Raw genomic sequence first — 13,560 nt, 5'->3', positions numbered from 1 at the left:
TAAAGGACTCTCGATACATTGCCATACAACTTTGGTGCTTTTTTGGCTAATGTTTTTGTTACATTTTTAAAGCTTTTTAATTGCTTCTTAAAAAAATTATGTTTAGCTTCATAACGCATGCACCACATGTGCAGAACTGGGCCGATGTTTTTTATATTACGAGGGTAATGAATCATGAAGTGATGCTTTGGTAAGAGATTGATTGCAGGAAACAACTGCTTGAAGAGCTGATGATGATCAATGATTAAATGTTTGAGGTAAATGGTCATGCCTTCTGTAAGGACTGGGGAAAATACAATGTTAACAATGTGTAGAAGCAAAAGTAGAAGATGCCAGTGCTGGTCATCTGACTGTATTAAATCACCAAATAGCAAAGGCATATTACGTAATAAGCACCAAGACTGTATAGCATTCAACCCCAAATCATTACTTCCATCAAACAACTTTACTCTAGGTGGACGGTTTCGCTGCTGATTGTATCCATAGTCAAAAGCATGTATTCTACCAGCCAGTTGTTCAGCATTTAGGAAGTTTTCCTTAATGTACTGCAGGACAAGTTTGACTTCAAACTGAGCAACTCCTTCTAAAATATCGTGCATTATATCTACAGAAAAATTGTTGGCTGTATTAAAATACTGTAGTGAATTCAGCAGACAAATGCGTTTGACACCATAGATATGAGGTAGTGTAGGATCTGTTTGTAAAGTTTGACAGTGCAGTTTGTGCATCTCGATAGTTCGTAGTACAACTTTTGGATCATCTTCACAGAACACAGTTTGAAAACAATCTTTCTCAAGGAGACAGAAACGACAACAATACCTTGCCCCAAATGACTCCACAAAGCCAAATAAACCATGCAACCCAAGATTATCACCAGTGACCTGAACTATGGTACCGTGAATCACATCTTTCAATCTGGGAACTTTAAGTCCCTCTGTCTCGAGTACTTTAAGATCACTGACAAGTGGCTCAAGTATCAAATTAAAACCATAACGCTTGATGTCCTGCGCATGGAAAAGAGCACCCAAATGAATATTTATCAATGATGAATTAAAGATTGGGGGAAAATTCCTTAATGTAAAGTATATAGCACCTAATTTGTGTATACCCTTTTTAGACCCCAAGGGGTTTGCTGTTTCAAAGTCGTCATAAAATAGCTGGATCTGTATGGCATCTTTTTCTATAGAGAATAAGGGACTTTTTTTTAAAATAGGCGGCATCTCTCAAGTCTGCATACACACCTTCCTTGGGCATGTGCCTGGGCTTGAACATGTCTGCAAGTTCTGGGTTTTGAAAAATGGCCTTTAGTGTTTCTAAAATAGGAATATATGCAAACTTGTCAGTTACAACGACCTGATCGTATGTCCCAGTTGTTTTGTTTCTTCTGCTGTCAAATCTTGTGCCAAGCACCTTTTCAACAGGTTCTACGATTCCCCATTTCTCTTTGAAGTGTTTATTTCGTTTAGCTTCTGAATTTAAGGGTGTGAAAGGGTTTTCCAACTTTTGCAAAGATTGTTCTATTCTGTTCTTATTTTCAGTTTCCTGTGGAGATAAGCACTGCAAAGCTGCATCTGTAGCTTGACTTTGAATCTCAAAAAACACTTCTTCCATGGAGGAAACAAAACTATTTACAGTAGATTGACTTAATCCAGCTGCTTTTAGTTGTGCAACAGCAGAGGCACACATATCTAGAGTGCTCCTGTTGGACTTTTTCAACAGAGTAGATGTGGCTACCTCGTGTTCATTAACTGTCCGTGACGTTGTAGCTGTCTCCTCTACATTAGTGGTCACTGCCTCTCCAATGCTGCTTAAATAAACATCAGGGTCAACCTGTTGGTCAATATACTCAGTGTGTTTTGTGTTTTAAATGTTTCCTAAAACCAGAAAACGTACCAAACGCACAGCCACATCCAGTCTGAGCACATTTAAGCCGGAGATTTTTTCCAGGCAAGTAACCGTGAACTAATCGTAAATGCCTAACAAGCATATTTGAACTCGATAACTCAGCCTGACAAACAAAACACTTCATGTTCGAGGAGAAACTTCAAGCACTAATGAAGTAACCTCGCCCTGATTTCAGCAACACGAGGGCTCTCTTTGACCTTGCCAGCATCGATGCTGTACACTGTAGTTTGGATGAAAGTGTACATGTTGTGGAGCATGGTGTTGTAGGATGTGCCAAACACAAAATGTGCCTTAAATAGTTCGTCAAAAGCAACAAGAGAAGAGGTTGACCTGCAAGGTATGGCATTCTTGTCGATAATGATGAAGAACTGGTGGATTGCATTCTTCTTAACTCCAACAGCTAGGAGATAGGGCTGAGCGCTAGTAGTGATGGCATCGAGATGCTCTTGAATGTTTGTTCCGGTCTGCGAAGACAAATGAGGGAAAACTGTAGTTAATGGCCAAGTAGTTGTAGAATATGCAGAAAGAGCCAATACACTACTCTTATTGAATATGAATATTGAATGAATACTTGTAGCCTAATATTAGGTGTTCATACCACAAATTAGAAAAAATACAAACCTTCTTGAATACCACAAGATGTTTCTCTGCTTGGGATGCGGAAACCTTTCCTGGTCTCTTCCGACCCTGAGCGGAGGGTGGAATCAGGTGTATAAGCAGTAAAACCGATGACAGATCACTGTCCCAACCTGTAACAACACAAGTTCAATGTTAACACACTTCAGTTACGTTGTTTTCTTTACAAAAGACCCCCCAGACAGACAGCAGTTCTACATCACAAGAAGTTCTCTAACTAAAACATCCACAGGGCTGAGTCAAATCTCAAAAGTTTTGTTCAATATACTGCTACAGAACGTACTCGTAAATCTTTCACAGATCCAGCTTCTTAGTATTATGTTGATATTTAAATGTTTACACATAATGTTGATATTGCAATACAACACAAAAGGTAGGCTTACAAGCATCTTACCAAAGTCAACATCCAATTCAGTGCCATCCTCAGGAGGATCAGCTGCCAGCAAGAGTTCTTCAAGCTCACTTGTGGATGGAAGCTTTCTGCATTGTTTGATGATCTTTTTCTTGAACGTGACCGGCCACCTTTCCAGAAGCTTGCTTGAGGTATCCTCTCCGAACATTAGAACAAAATCCTGTTCAACCTGGAGTGGGGTGGTGTTGGTGACAATTTCAGTTATTTGACAGCCAATCAAATTGTATTGCGTGCTAGTTTAGCTAGCTAGTATCACTACAATGTCTTACAAAACAATTCACTTGTCATAGTATTTTCAAAATAACATAATTACCAAGCTTTTGACGTCTTTAAAACGTGGAAACTCAGACAGTATGTTGCTTGACTGCTGGGGGTCGAGGATCATTTTGCGGCGATACACAAACGTCAGTTCCATTTTCTTCTTGATTGTGTCTGCATCAGCAGAATGTTTCATCAGTGAGATTGCTTTGTTGCACTCATCATCAGTCAGGGCAGTCTCTGGAACAAACTGGGATTCTCGTCTGACAGTCGGTCCTCCAGACATGTCTTCACCAGTTGATCCTTTGGCTGATTCTACACAACACGGGAAAATTTCAATCATGTCAAAAGTTTTAGTAGCCTGGCTAACTTTTTAAAGGAAGTACTCCACTGTAAAATATACTTTTTGAGCTGTAAACTAAATGATATGAATGATATGTTTGATGCTAGGGAGTGTGGCAAGCTGGTTTAGCCAAGGCCAAATGGGAAGAAGGCCAAATTACAGGTGTTGGCCATCTGAGGGGCAGAGGACAGCAAAGGGGGGGGGTGGTTACATGATATATATGAATGTATATGGAGCGTGATAAAAAGGTGACCTTGAAATTGTGGCGTTAATGGCGACGCAAGGAAAAAATTTGGGTGCACCTACATTTTGTGCTGGTGCACCTAAATAAAAAAGTTAGGCGCACAAGTGCAACCAAGACAAAAAAGTTAGTGTGGAGCCCTGCATCAATGCTGGTGTTAATATTGACATTATTTCTTCACAATTTATGAAATCTGCAGTTTGTGGGTTGAAAAATGTATGAAAATGCCATCTACTGGTTTAAATCACCCTAAAGTTTGCAAGGCCAGTTTGCCAGGGGTTGCCTCGACCAGTCAGTGTCGAGGCAACCCCTCTATGTCACAGTCCTTTGTAGGTCTCTGATGCATATTTTCTTTAAATTTGCTAAGAGGGAGGGAGCTAGCAGAATTGAAGGATGTAGTTACACATTATACTATATGTCTGAGAAATAGTGCAACAAATGCAATTATTGATCTAGCAACTGTTTTGTTCCATACATTTTCCAGTATTACCTCCGAATGATGATCGCCTGTCTTTGGCGGTGCCTCTCTGAATAGTTTTAATCCTCCAGGCCAAGTACCCAGTTCCACTCTCGCCATCATAATAATGCTCCTTGAAGGATGAAAGGATAACAAAAATGGATACTTCATTGAAAACAACATGGTCTGGTAGGATTCAAAAACTTCCAATAATATTTAACATTACAACTATTACTGTGTGCAACTCACATAGCCATTCTTAGAGAATGGGTCACTGAGGTACGGGAATAAGGTCACTATTCCTTTGGCATACATTTCTTTCACCTGTCTGGGTGGAGATGTACTGCAAAATTGAAGAAGAAAGGATTGTGCAGTCATATTCACTTAGATTCAGATTTAGATTTACAGATTGAGAACACAAGGACTATTAACAAATTACCCATTCATTTCTGTCATGTCAGCTGCCAGCATGTTCACCATTTTGCGTCTTGTTTCATCCGTCAAGGACTTGGTTCGGTTGTATTCATTTATTATACGTTCCCCACCGGTTTTGTTGGTAAGAGCTGATTCCACCAACTTAAAACAAAATGCATAACAATTCTGCATGTTATGTCCACTGCAAATAAACTGGAAATAAACTAATATGATGTCAGAGGATGTCCCGATCCAATCTCAAAGATTGCAAGTGCTACAAAAATCCAATGAAAAAGCCAATAATGGTAAGAAACTCCCTCCAGACAGCGACAATAACTTGAATGTACTCGAAGTGTGCACTGTATTATCAATAAATAAATAAAAGTATCTGATCAGGACTCAATATCAGCAGATACTTTTTTTAATCGGATAGGGCGCTTAAAAAAACTTGATCGGGACATCCCTAATCAGGACTTCAAAAATGTTTTGAAACCATGTAATTTACAATGTATATTAATGTAATTTTAATTCTCTGAGAACAGATTCAAGAACAGAATTTAAAATGTCAGAATTGTCTTACTTGCTTGGCTTCTGTATCCAGCCTCTGGCGTTTTCTGGAGGGGCTATCTGAAATAATGACTGTATCCTCAGAGTCCAAGGTATCAAGGGATGATGGTTGGGATTGCTCAGAAGAGGCCACCATGGAGACAGATTCTAACCATGATTTTTAGAAGAAAAAGAATTATATATAGTTCCCTCATAATCTAAGACACTTATTTAATAGACACCATGAACTTCATAAAACAAAGAAATAACGTATTCATTAATTAGTCTAATTAACTGAAACAAACTTGAGTCATATTTGATGGTTAGCACCCCAGTTGAGGGATCCTTTATAATATCCTCAAAAACATCATCATCCAATTCAGTCCCTGAACTGTCAACAATTTTCACACCTTCTGTTACAGCTGGGACACCAAACTTTGCAAATGCTAGAAAAAACAGGGATAAAAGCTTGTGTAAACAAAAGTAAATCATTATTTATATAATAATTTCACTGTGTACACCTACCTTACCCTATAAAATAGGTTTTAAACAAACACTATTAAGTGATTAAAATGTTTTTTTTTGTAGCATCATAACTATACCTTAAGCAATGCATCCACAATTAAAGTGTAGTTACCAAGGGCAAAACAGAAGAAATTTAGACGTACAAAAATGGACCAGTTCCAAAAACCTGAGAACTTAACATGTCCCATCATTTTAGGAATATTCCAGTATATCAATTTTAAACAGCTAAATTCAGACAGTTATTACTAACATTGTCAAATTCTTACCTGCAATCAAAAAGTCTTTCAGATTTGGCTCAGTTATTCTGACAAATTTTTGGACATCTCCAAGTTTAGCTTTAAGCAGCATGCTCCCTGCAAATAGTATCAGTACAATTTCTCACAGTTAAAAAGTTGATGGTCTTATTTTAGCAGTATTTCCTCAAATATAAGAAAAAATATTGTTTCAAGCCACCAAAGTGCTGAGAAATGATCAGCACTTTTGCAGAAATGGCCAGTTAAATTGAAGTTACTGTCAAACACATTAAAAAGGATAACGTCTGATTTTCATCCTTGTAACATTAATGTTACCGCCTTGCCCGCACAATTACTGCAATTGTTGGGTCTTGGTATATTATAGAGTGTGGTCTAGACCTACTCTGTCTGTAAAGTGTCTTGAGATAACTCTTGTTATGATTTGACAATATAAATAACATTGAATTGAATAATGTTAGCTAAACGTTACACCATAAGTGTGTGCTAAGATAGTGCTTAAGTATTTTAACAGTACTGCTGCTGCTTTGAAACCCGAAAGTCATTTTGTATAATATCCAGGAAAAAATAAAGGCACACCGCTTAAGCAGTGTCCAAGGTTAATGTCTACCCGCCGTTAACATAATAAATCCATGCCACCCGCACATAGTTAGCCAGTCAAGCTAACGTAGCTAACTGTAGCTAGTTTAGCCAACTCCCCTTAGTCTTTGCTATGTTCCTGTAATATCTGAACGTTAACAAGAAGTACACAATCCCCCCTCCACGTTGTATTAACATAACTTACAATAAATCGGGCTGACATTGTCTAGTTTGAACGTTATGTTCGTCAGTTAATGTTAATTAACGTTAGCTTAATACTGCTGGCACATGGACTGGACAGAAGTCAGTCACAACATGTTAACGTTAGCCTTTTAAAATTCGACATTTTAAGACCTAAAACCAACTAGAGTGCACTGTTAGCAACGATATAAAGTAATTCTTAAATGCTGCTTCTGTTAAAATGACAAATAATGTGTGTATAGTCGCTTAGGAGAAACTTACCGCAGTCATTCCACATGAAGAAAATGGCGCCGTGAAAATGTGTGGTCCGTTTGAGACGAGTCGTAGGTGGGCGGAGCTTTCCAGAGTACGTCTGACACTGCGTCTTTTAACAACGTACTTTTTCACCAACACTGGGCGGTATCTTACTCCAACTGTTGTAGTAATAACTCTGTAAGAGTCAATGTACTTTGACACTGCATATTTAACACTATGGAATTTACTGTGTACATTAAATTAACTTTACCTGCCCCATGCAGACCCGGCGCCAGGATAAAGTGACTAAGGGGGAAGTTGAAATCGGCGTTATATTAAATTCGAATTATATTGAATTCTGCTTATCACACTATACAACAATAAACATAAAGTTCAAATGCCGAGACTCAGATCATTGAGTCCTTTTGAAGTGACAGGTAGGCTACAGATTTCGCACCAATCTCCGATGCGCTGTATCAGCACAATGGACTGCGTTCTACACACGAAAGCAAGGCCGTGTTGGTAATTTTTTTACATTTACATTTTAGTCATTTAGCGGACGCTCTTATCCAGAGCGACTTACATGAGCAATTAGGGTTAAGTGCCTTGCTCAAGGGCACATCGACAGATTTTTCATCTAGTCGGCTCAGGGATTAGAACCAGCGACCTTTCGGTTACTGGCACAACGCTCTTAACCACTAAGCTACCTGCCGCCCTGAAGTAAAGAATATAGTCTACAAGATAGATAGGGTAATTCACCTATTACAAACAGCCTATGTGAATGCAGCTGTCTTACCAAAATAATACAAACTAAATTAATGTGCAGCCCACACTGATGCAACCAATACAGTTTTTAAACTCCCACAGCCAGGGTCGCAAAATGCAACTAAATGGTCGCAGTCTGGAGACCTACCTTGTAGACTTTTCACTATAGGCATACTCTCTAACTTTCGTTTTACTTCAATGAAAAAGGCCTCCATCTTCACAATCAACAGTAGCCTAGGGCAATGCTCCTCTCTCTCCTCAGCAGCAGGCCAGCTCCGGACAATTACAATTTTAATTATCGGCTTTTCATTTATTTTATATGCCAAATTACCGGCTAACGGAAACCCTGCGCCCCAGTGGCTTTCCATAGACCCCTTACACACACTTTGGCGTCCTCTGTCCATTGTGCTAACACAACGCAGTGGAGATACATATTTGAACTTTTTTGGTATTTTTATATAGGGACATAAAACTAAAACTGAGGGGCACAAGTTTCAACTGAAGGGGCAAGACCAATGCTCCCTGTAAACTGAGCGCGTGCACGCGCGCACAGTAGCCCCGAGACTGCCTCGCAGCTCCCGGCAGAAATATCCCACAGAGAAAAGCACGAGATTGAACTTTCTAGAGCAGTGGTCACCAACCAACCGCCGCGATCGACTGGTAGATATCCAATGCATTCCTAGTCAATCGTCAAACATTTCTGTAAAAAACCCTACGATAAAGCCTTGTGTTCCTATTTTTATTTTTATTTGTCTCGGACTGTTGTCAGCAGGTGCACCCGATTCAGCTGCAATGCGCGCCGGGTAGGCGACTGTTGCCATGTTGAACCATTTCATGTGTCTGAAGGCACAAACTCTGCCTTCCCAGAGAGCGAATCAAGTGCACTATAAATCTATCGCCGGCCAATTGGATGGCTCAGATTACCATGTCTGCAGTAACGTAGCAGGCATAAACGAAAGCTACAGCAAAATTGATACTGTGAGATTTCAAAACGTTTAAAACCATGACTAGACAGACTGTCGACCAATACAGCAAAGAGCTGCTGTTTTTATGAATGTTTAAGTTCTTACTCAGCATTGTCAACACTTTGCATTCAACACTTTTATAAGCCATAAAATGGCTTTCTTCCTATTTTCACTCAGGGCTACAACAAGCACTGCAGCAGTAATGAATGATTAGGAAAGTAAGACATTACCCAACAGTTGGTCTGTGTTGTTATCGTCACCTCTAGGCTTTGTTGAAGGACGTCACTCACTAACGTCACTCTGCATGCTTTACACTGGCCTCCCTGTTCTTGAACCAAACGCTAAAATAAACATGCTACCAATGGCTGAATATAACAGGAGCATTTATGCTCTTGAACAACAAAGGAAAAAAATAAATTCCCCCAACCCCATATTAATTCCAAATAATTTGGATACATAGATACTATACTACTGTTAACCCATGTTCTTTTTGTCATTGTTTGGATACATTTTGGATCCTGATATTTCTAGAGCCTGTGTTTATTTACCAGTTCCAGCTCATGGCCCGAAGAGCTCTCTGAGAATCTGTCTTAGTGTTTCTGCCACCACCTCTACCATGAGGACCTTCATCTTTTTTATGGGTCCCAATCTTTGATTTTGTCTGAGATGTATTATTTCCATTACAAGAATGGTTCTCCGCTCTTAGTTAAGATCTGAAGCAGTTTGTTGCATACCGTGGACAATCAGCAGCAGTGTCGGCTCCCCCCTTTGTGATTTACTTATTTACATTTAATAACAAACTGTGATGTCGTAAATCACAGCACGCATGAAAATAAAAAAAGATGAATGTGGCAGTTACAGCCGCCCGTGGTGGTTGTATAGGTGAGGTAGGAGTCAAAGTGAATACTAAAATGTGATTGCATTTCCCAGGCCTGAACCACGGTGACAGGACACTCACTCCCAGAGATCGTCAGACCACTGATTTCTTATGAGAGCCATTGATTCCTCACAAGGGTTTATTCCAACCCTATTGCATGGATTATCTATGTTTCGTTTCCTTGTTGTGAGTTACAGATAGCCTTTAAAAAGGCTTTATGTGGACATGTTCTGAGCCAATCTTTTCCTCTATGCTAGTTTTATTGTCCATCATTCATAGCCTTGGGGCTGGAGAGTTACATTGACCACAGAACCGTAGAATTCCGGTAAACCATTTCATAACTTCAATTTTCTAGATGGAAGTACACAATATATACAAAAGTATGTGGACACCCCTTCAAATTCATGTATTCGGCTATTTCAGCCACACCCGTTGCTGACAGGTGTATAAAATCGAGCACACCGCCATGCAATCTCCATAGACAAACATTGGCAGTAGAATGGCCTTACTGAAGTGCTCAGTGACTTTCAACGTGGGACCGTCATAGGATGCCACCTTTCCAACTAGTCAGTTCGTAAAATTTCTGCCCTGCTAGAGCTGCCCCGGTCAACTGTAAGTGCTGTTATTGTGAGGTGGAAACGTCTAGGAGCAACAACGGCTCAGCCGCGAAGTGGTAGACCACACAAGCTCACAGAACGGGACCACCGAGCGCTGAAGCGCGTAGTGTGTAAAATTTGTCTGTCCTCGGTTGCAACAGTCACTACCGAGTTCCAAACTGCCTCTGAAAGCAACATCAGCACAATAACTGTTCGTTGGGAGCTTCATGAAATGGGTTTCCATGGCCGAGTAGCCTCACACAAGCCTAAGATCACCATGCGCAATGCCAAGCGTTGGCTGGAGTGGTATAAACTCACCGCCATTGGACTCTGGAGCAGTGGAAATGCGTTCTCTGGAGTGATGAATCACGCTTCACCATCTGGCAGTCCGACGGACGAATCTGGATTTGGCGGATGCCAGGAGAACGCTACCTGCCCCAATGCATAGTGCCAACTGTATAGTTTGGTGAAGGAGGAATTATGGTCTGGGGCTGTTTTTCATGGTTTGGGCTAGGCCCATTACTTCCAGTGAAGGGAAATCTTAACGCTACAGCATACAATGACATTCTAGACGATTCTGTGCTTCCAACTTTGTGGCAACAGTTTGCGGAAGGCCCTTTCCTGTTTAAGCATGACAATGCCCCCGTGCTCAAAGCGAGGTCCATACAGAAATGGTTTGTCGAGATCGGTGTGGAAGAACTTGACTGGCCTGCACAGAGCCCTGACCTCAACCCCATTTTTGGGATTAATTGGAACGCCGACTATGAGCCAGGCCTAATCGCCCAACATCAGTGCCCAACCTCACTAATGCTCATGTGGCTGATTGGAAGTCACTGCAGCAATGTTCCTACATCTAGTGGAAAGCCTTCCCAGAAGAGTGGAGGCTGTTATAGCAGCAAAGGGGGGACCAACTCCATATTAATGCCCATGATTTTGGAATGAGATGTTCGACGAGCAGGTGTCCACATGCTTTTTGTCATGAAGTGTATATAAAATGAGATATGAGAGAGAAGATGAACAGGTGAACCCTTCAGATACACCAGCAGTAGCTCCCCTGATAGAACACAACAGTGAGCTGTGACACTTCCCCTTGTTTTTGTTCAGGAGCAGGTCTCTCTGGTCCCAGCCCTGAACCCTGGCCCACGCTTCTCCAGGCAACCCTCTCTGGTTGACAATCTTCCCCTGTTTAGTGAATTGTGTTTGGGCCAGAAATGCAGGAAAGGTGCCTATATGTGTTCAGTCAGATGAGTCGAAATGTGGCTGCTTGGTTCACTTGTGGTTGTCTGGATGGATGATAACACTGGTGCTCAGACAGGCTCTTGTGACTTCAGCTGGGCTGCAGACAGTTGCCTTTTGTTGCAGTGAGCTGTGTTGAGCTAAGCTGAAATGAATGCAGTCTACCTACCCTTGGGGGGGGGTGGTGTCATGAGTCTCCTTTTTGAAATATGTGCATTTTCCATGTCCTGTTAAAGGTCCAATGCAGCCGTTTTAATCTCAATATCAAATTATTTCTGGGTAACAATTAAATACCTTACTGTGATTGTTTTCAATTACAATGGTCAAAAATAAACATAAATAGCTTCTTAGCAAAGAGCAATTTCTCAAGCAAGAATTTTGCTAGGACTGTCTGGGAGTGGTCGGAGTTTGGAAGGGAAAATGGAAAACTTGCTGTTATTGGCTGAGAGGTTTGGAACTCTCTTTCTTATTGGTCTATTAAGTAATTTACCACCTGGTGATGCCACCAGGCAGGCCAAAACTCCATCCCACAAAAACAGGCACAAATTTCAGGCGGTCTTTTCAAACAGCTCTTACACTAAAAGGACATTATCATCATTTTCACAGTTCCACATTATTATTTCAACCTCATAGTGTGGAAATATATATAAAACACAGGATAATCATGTTTTTGACTGCACTGAGCCTTTAAACATTTCACTTAAGTGGCTCCATGTATGAAAGGAAGGATTTTTTGTCACGCTGTCACTACCAAGCATAGAGGGACTCACGGTCGGTCGGTTTACCCTGCTGAGAAGGATCCAAATGTGCCTCCCAGGTACCATGATGAATCAAGGACCACATTAAAGTCCAACATCTGAAAACTTGGTTGGTGTGAGTGTGTGTGTATGTGTGTCTATTTCTTCTCTGGCGGCAGTAAAAATGTAAATAGCAGCTCAATCAACATGTTGACCTCTCACTCTCTCTATGGCAACCTGTGAGGACAGTGTCATCAGTAAGCTCTACAATAATTCTAGGAAACACTTTTGCTGATTCATAAAGTGGGCAAATCCTAACTTCAGTAACTCTCTCCCCCACTTGTGTTTAATAAATGCCTGTCACAGCCCAGGCAACCCACCACATCATGATGAGGGAGAAATCACATTTATAACTGCAGAGGCCATTACTGTGATTGTGACTAAACAACACCAAGCAAACATTTTTCAACAAATGAAGCAGAAGGGCCATTCAGCCCTCTTACACAGATCAACTTGTCCCAAATAATAGAGCGAGGTAGAGGAGCCTATTGTGAACTCTGCAAGGCAACCATGTGCACCAAGCGTGCCACAGTCACTGCACTTCCTGTGTCACAAAGACAAGATGTCACTTTGAATTAGGACCAGGCGTGGGTTAGAACATATACTGTAGGCCACTGTGACAAGAGGTCTTTAGTTGAAATCAAAGTAATTGTTTGATGTGAGACCAGAATGACTGTGTGCGTGATAAGACTGTTTATTTATATTTGTGTGTCTATGAGAGGGATGGGATGTGTGCCTTCACATGGGCGGATGGATATTATACTGTCTCTTGCATGCCCTGGAATTAGAGAGGCTATCTGACTTGGACTGATGTAATGTAAAGAGGTTTCTAACCCTGAAGATGGACAGGACATATGACATCACCAGCCAGTAGCCACAGACTATTTCTCCTCTGGAAAGAATAATTCAAGGCTTATTGTTGGCATGGTTATCTACAGCATGTATTGATTATATAATAATCAGCAACCGAATGTGAAATGCACTCCACATTAGGGCAGTGTGCAATATCAAATTATCACTCATTCTATTTCTGTCCTGTGACACTGTACTCATTTTGTAGCAGCAAACAACTATATTTGGTATCGAATCCCTACTAGTCCCACTGCAGATAACAAGTAAAGCACATCATGCATGGTCAATCCATTGAGTGATGTGAGGCTGCTATAACAGGAAATGAGAGGCCGTCACAGATGAGCAAGCTCCTTGTGGTCTGGAGAGAGACAGGATATGAGATACTTGACCTCTGACCCATATTACTGTAGATCACAATCTCTGCTCCTCTGGATCTCTGATTTCGTCAAAACAAAGTGGTAAGATCAATA

At 40.9% G+C, this 13,560-nt stretch overlaps 2 protein-coding genes across 5 annotated transcripts in view; one reads left to right on the top strand and one right to left on the bottom strand.

The window, feature by feature from the left end:
* The window catches only part of brcc3 (BRCA1/BRCA2-containing complex, subunit 3), a 58,700-nt gene that overhangs the window by 8,604 nt on the left and 36,536 nt on the right, over positions 1-13,560 (top strand). The window lies entirely within an intron of this gene.
* Positions 1,869-7,237, bottom strand: LOC121541810. 4 transcript variants are annotated; one of them, XM_045208145.1, is made up of 11 exons: positions 7,030-7,237; positions 6,004-6,090; positions 5,623-5,658; positions 5,247-5,380; positions 4,692-4,828; positions 4,502-4,595; positions 4,286-4,385; positions 3,267-3,526; positions 2,936-3,122; positions 2,527-2,654; positions 1,869-2,369 (listed from the first exon to the last, which is right to left on the bottom strand). In XM_045208145.1, the coding sequence occupies exons 1-11, from the start codon at positions 7,043-7,045 to the stop codon at positions 2,052-2,054; spliced, it is 1,497 nt and encodes a 498-aa protein (XP_045064080.1). In that variant the 5' UTR covers positions 7,046-7,237; the 3' UTR covers positions 1,869-2,051. The 4 variants fall into 4 exon arrangements, with proteins under 4 accessions (XP_045064080.1, XP_045064081.1, XP_045064082.1 ...); XM_045208146.1 differs by lacking the exon at positions 5,623-5,658 and having other exon boundaries at positions 7,030-7,236; XM_045208147.1 differs by lacking the exon at positions 6,004-6,090 and having other exon boundaries at positions 7,030-7,236.

Source organism: Coregonus clupeaformis, chromosome 27, assembly GCF_020615455.1.
Source record: "Coregonus clupeaformis isolate EN_2021a chromosome 27, ASM2061545v1, whole genome shotgun sequence".
In the NCBI taxonomy this organism is placed as follows: Eukaryota; Metazoa; Chordata; class Actinopteri; order Salmoniformes; family Salmonidae; genus Coregonus; species Coregonus clupeaformis.
This window is presented reverse-complemented; position numbering and strand designations above follow the sequence as displayed.

Excerpts from the sequence above, each read along its gene's own strand:
- LOC121541810 (XM_045208145.1), bottom strand. Across the intron at positions 5,659-6,003 it reads GAAAGACTTTTTGATTGCAG|CATTTGCAAAGTTTGGTGTC; the intron begins GTAAGAATTTGA and ends TGTTTTTTCTAG. Across the intron at positions 4,829-5,246 it reads TGGATACAGAAGCCAAGCAA|TTGGTGGAATCAGCTCTTAC; the intron begins GTAAGACAATTC and ends TTTTGTTTTAAG.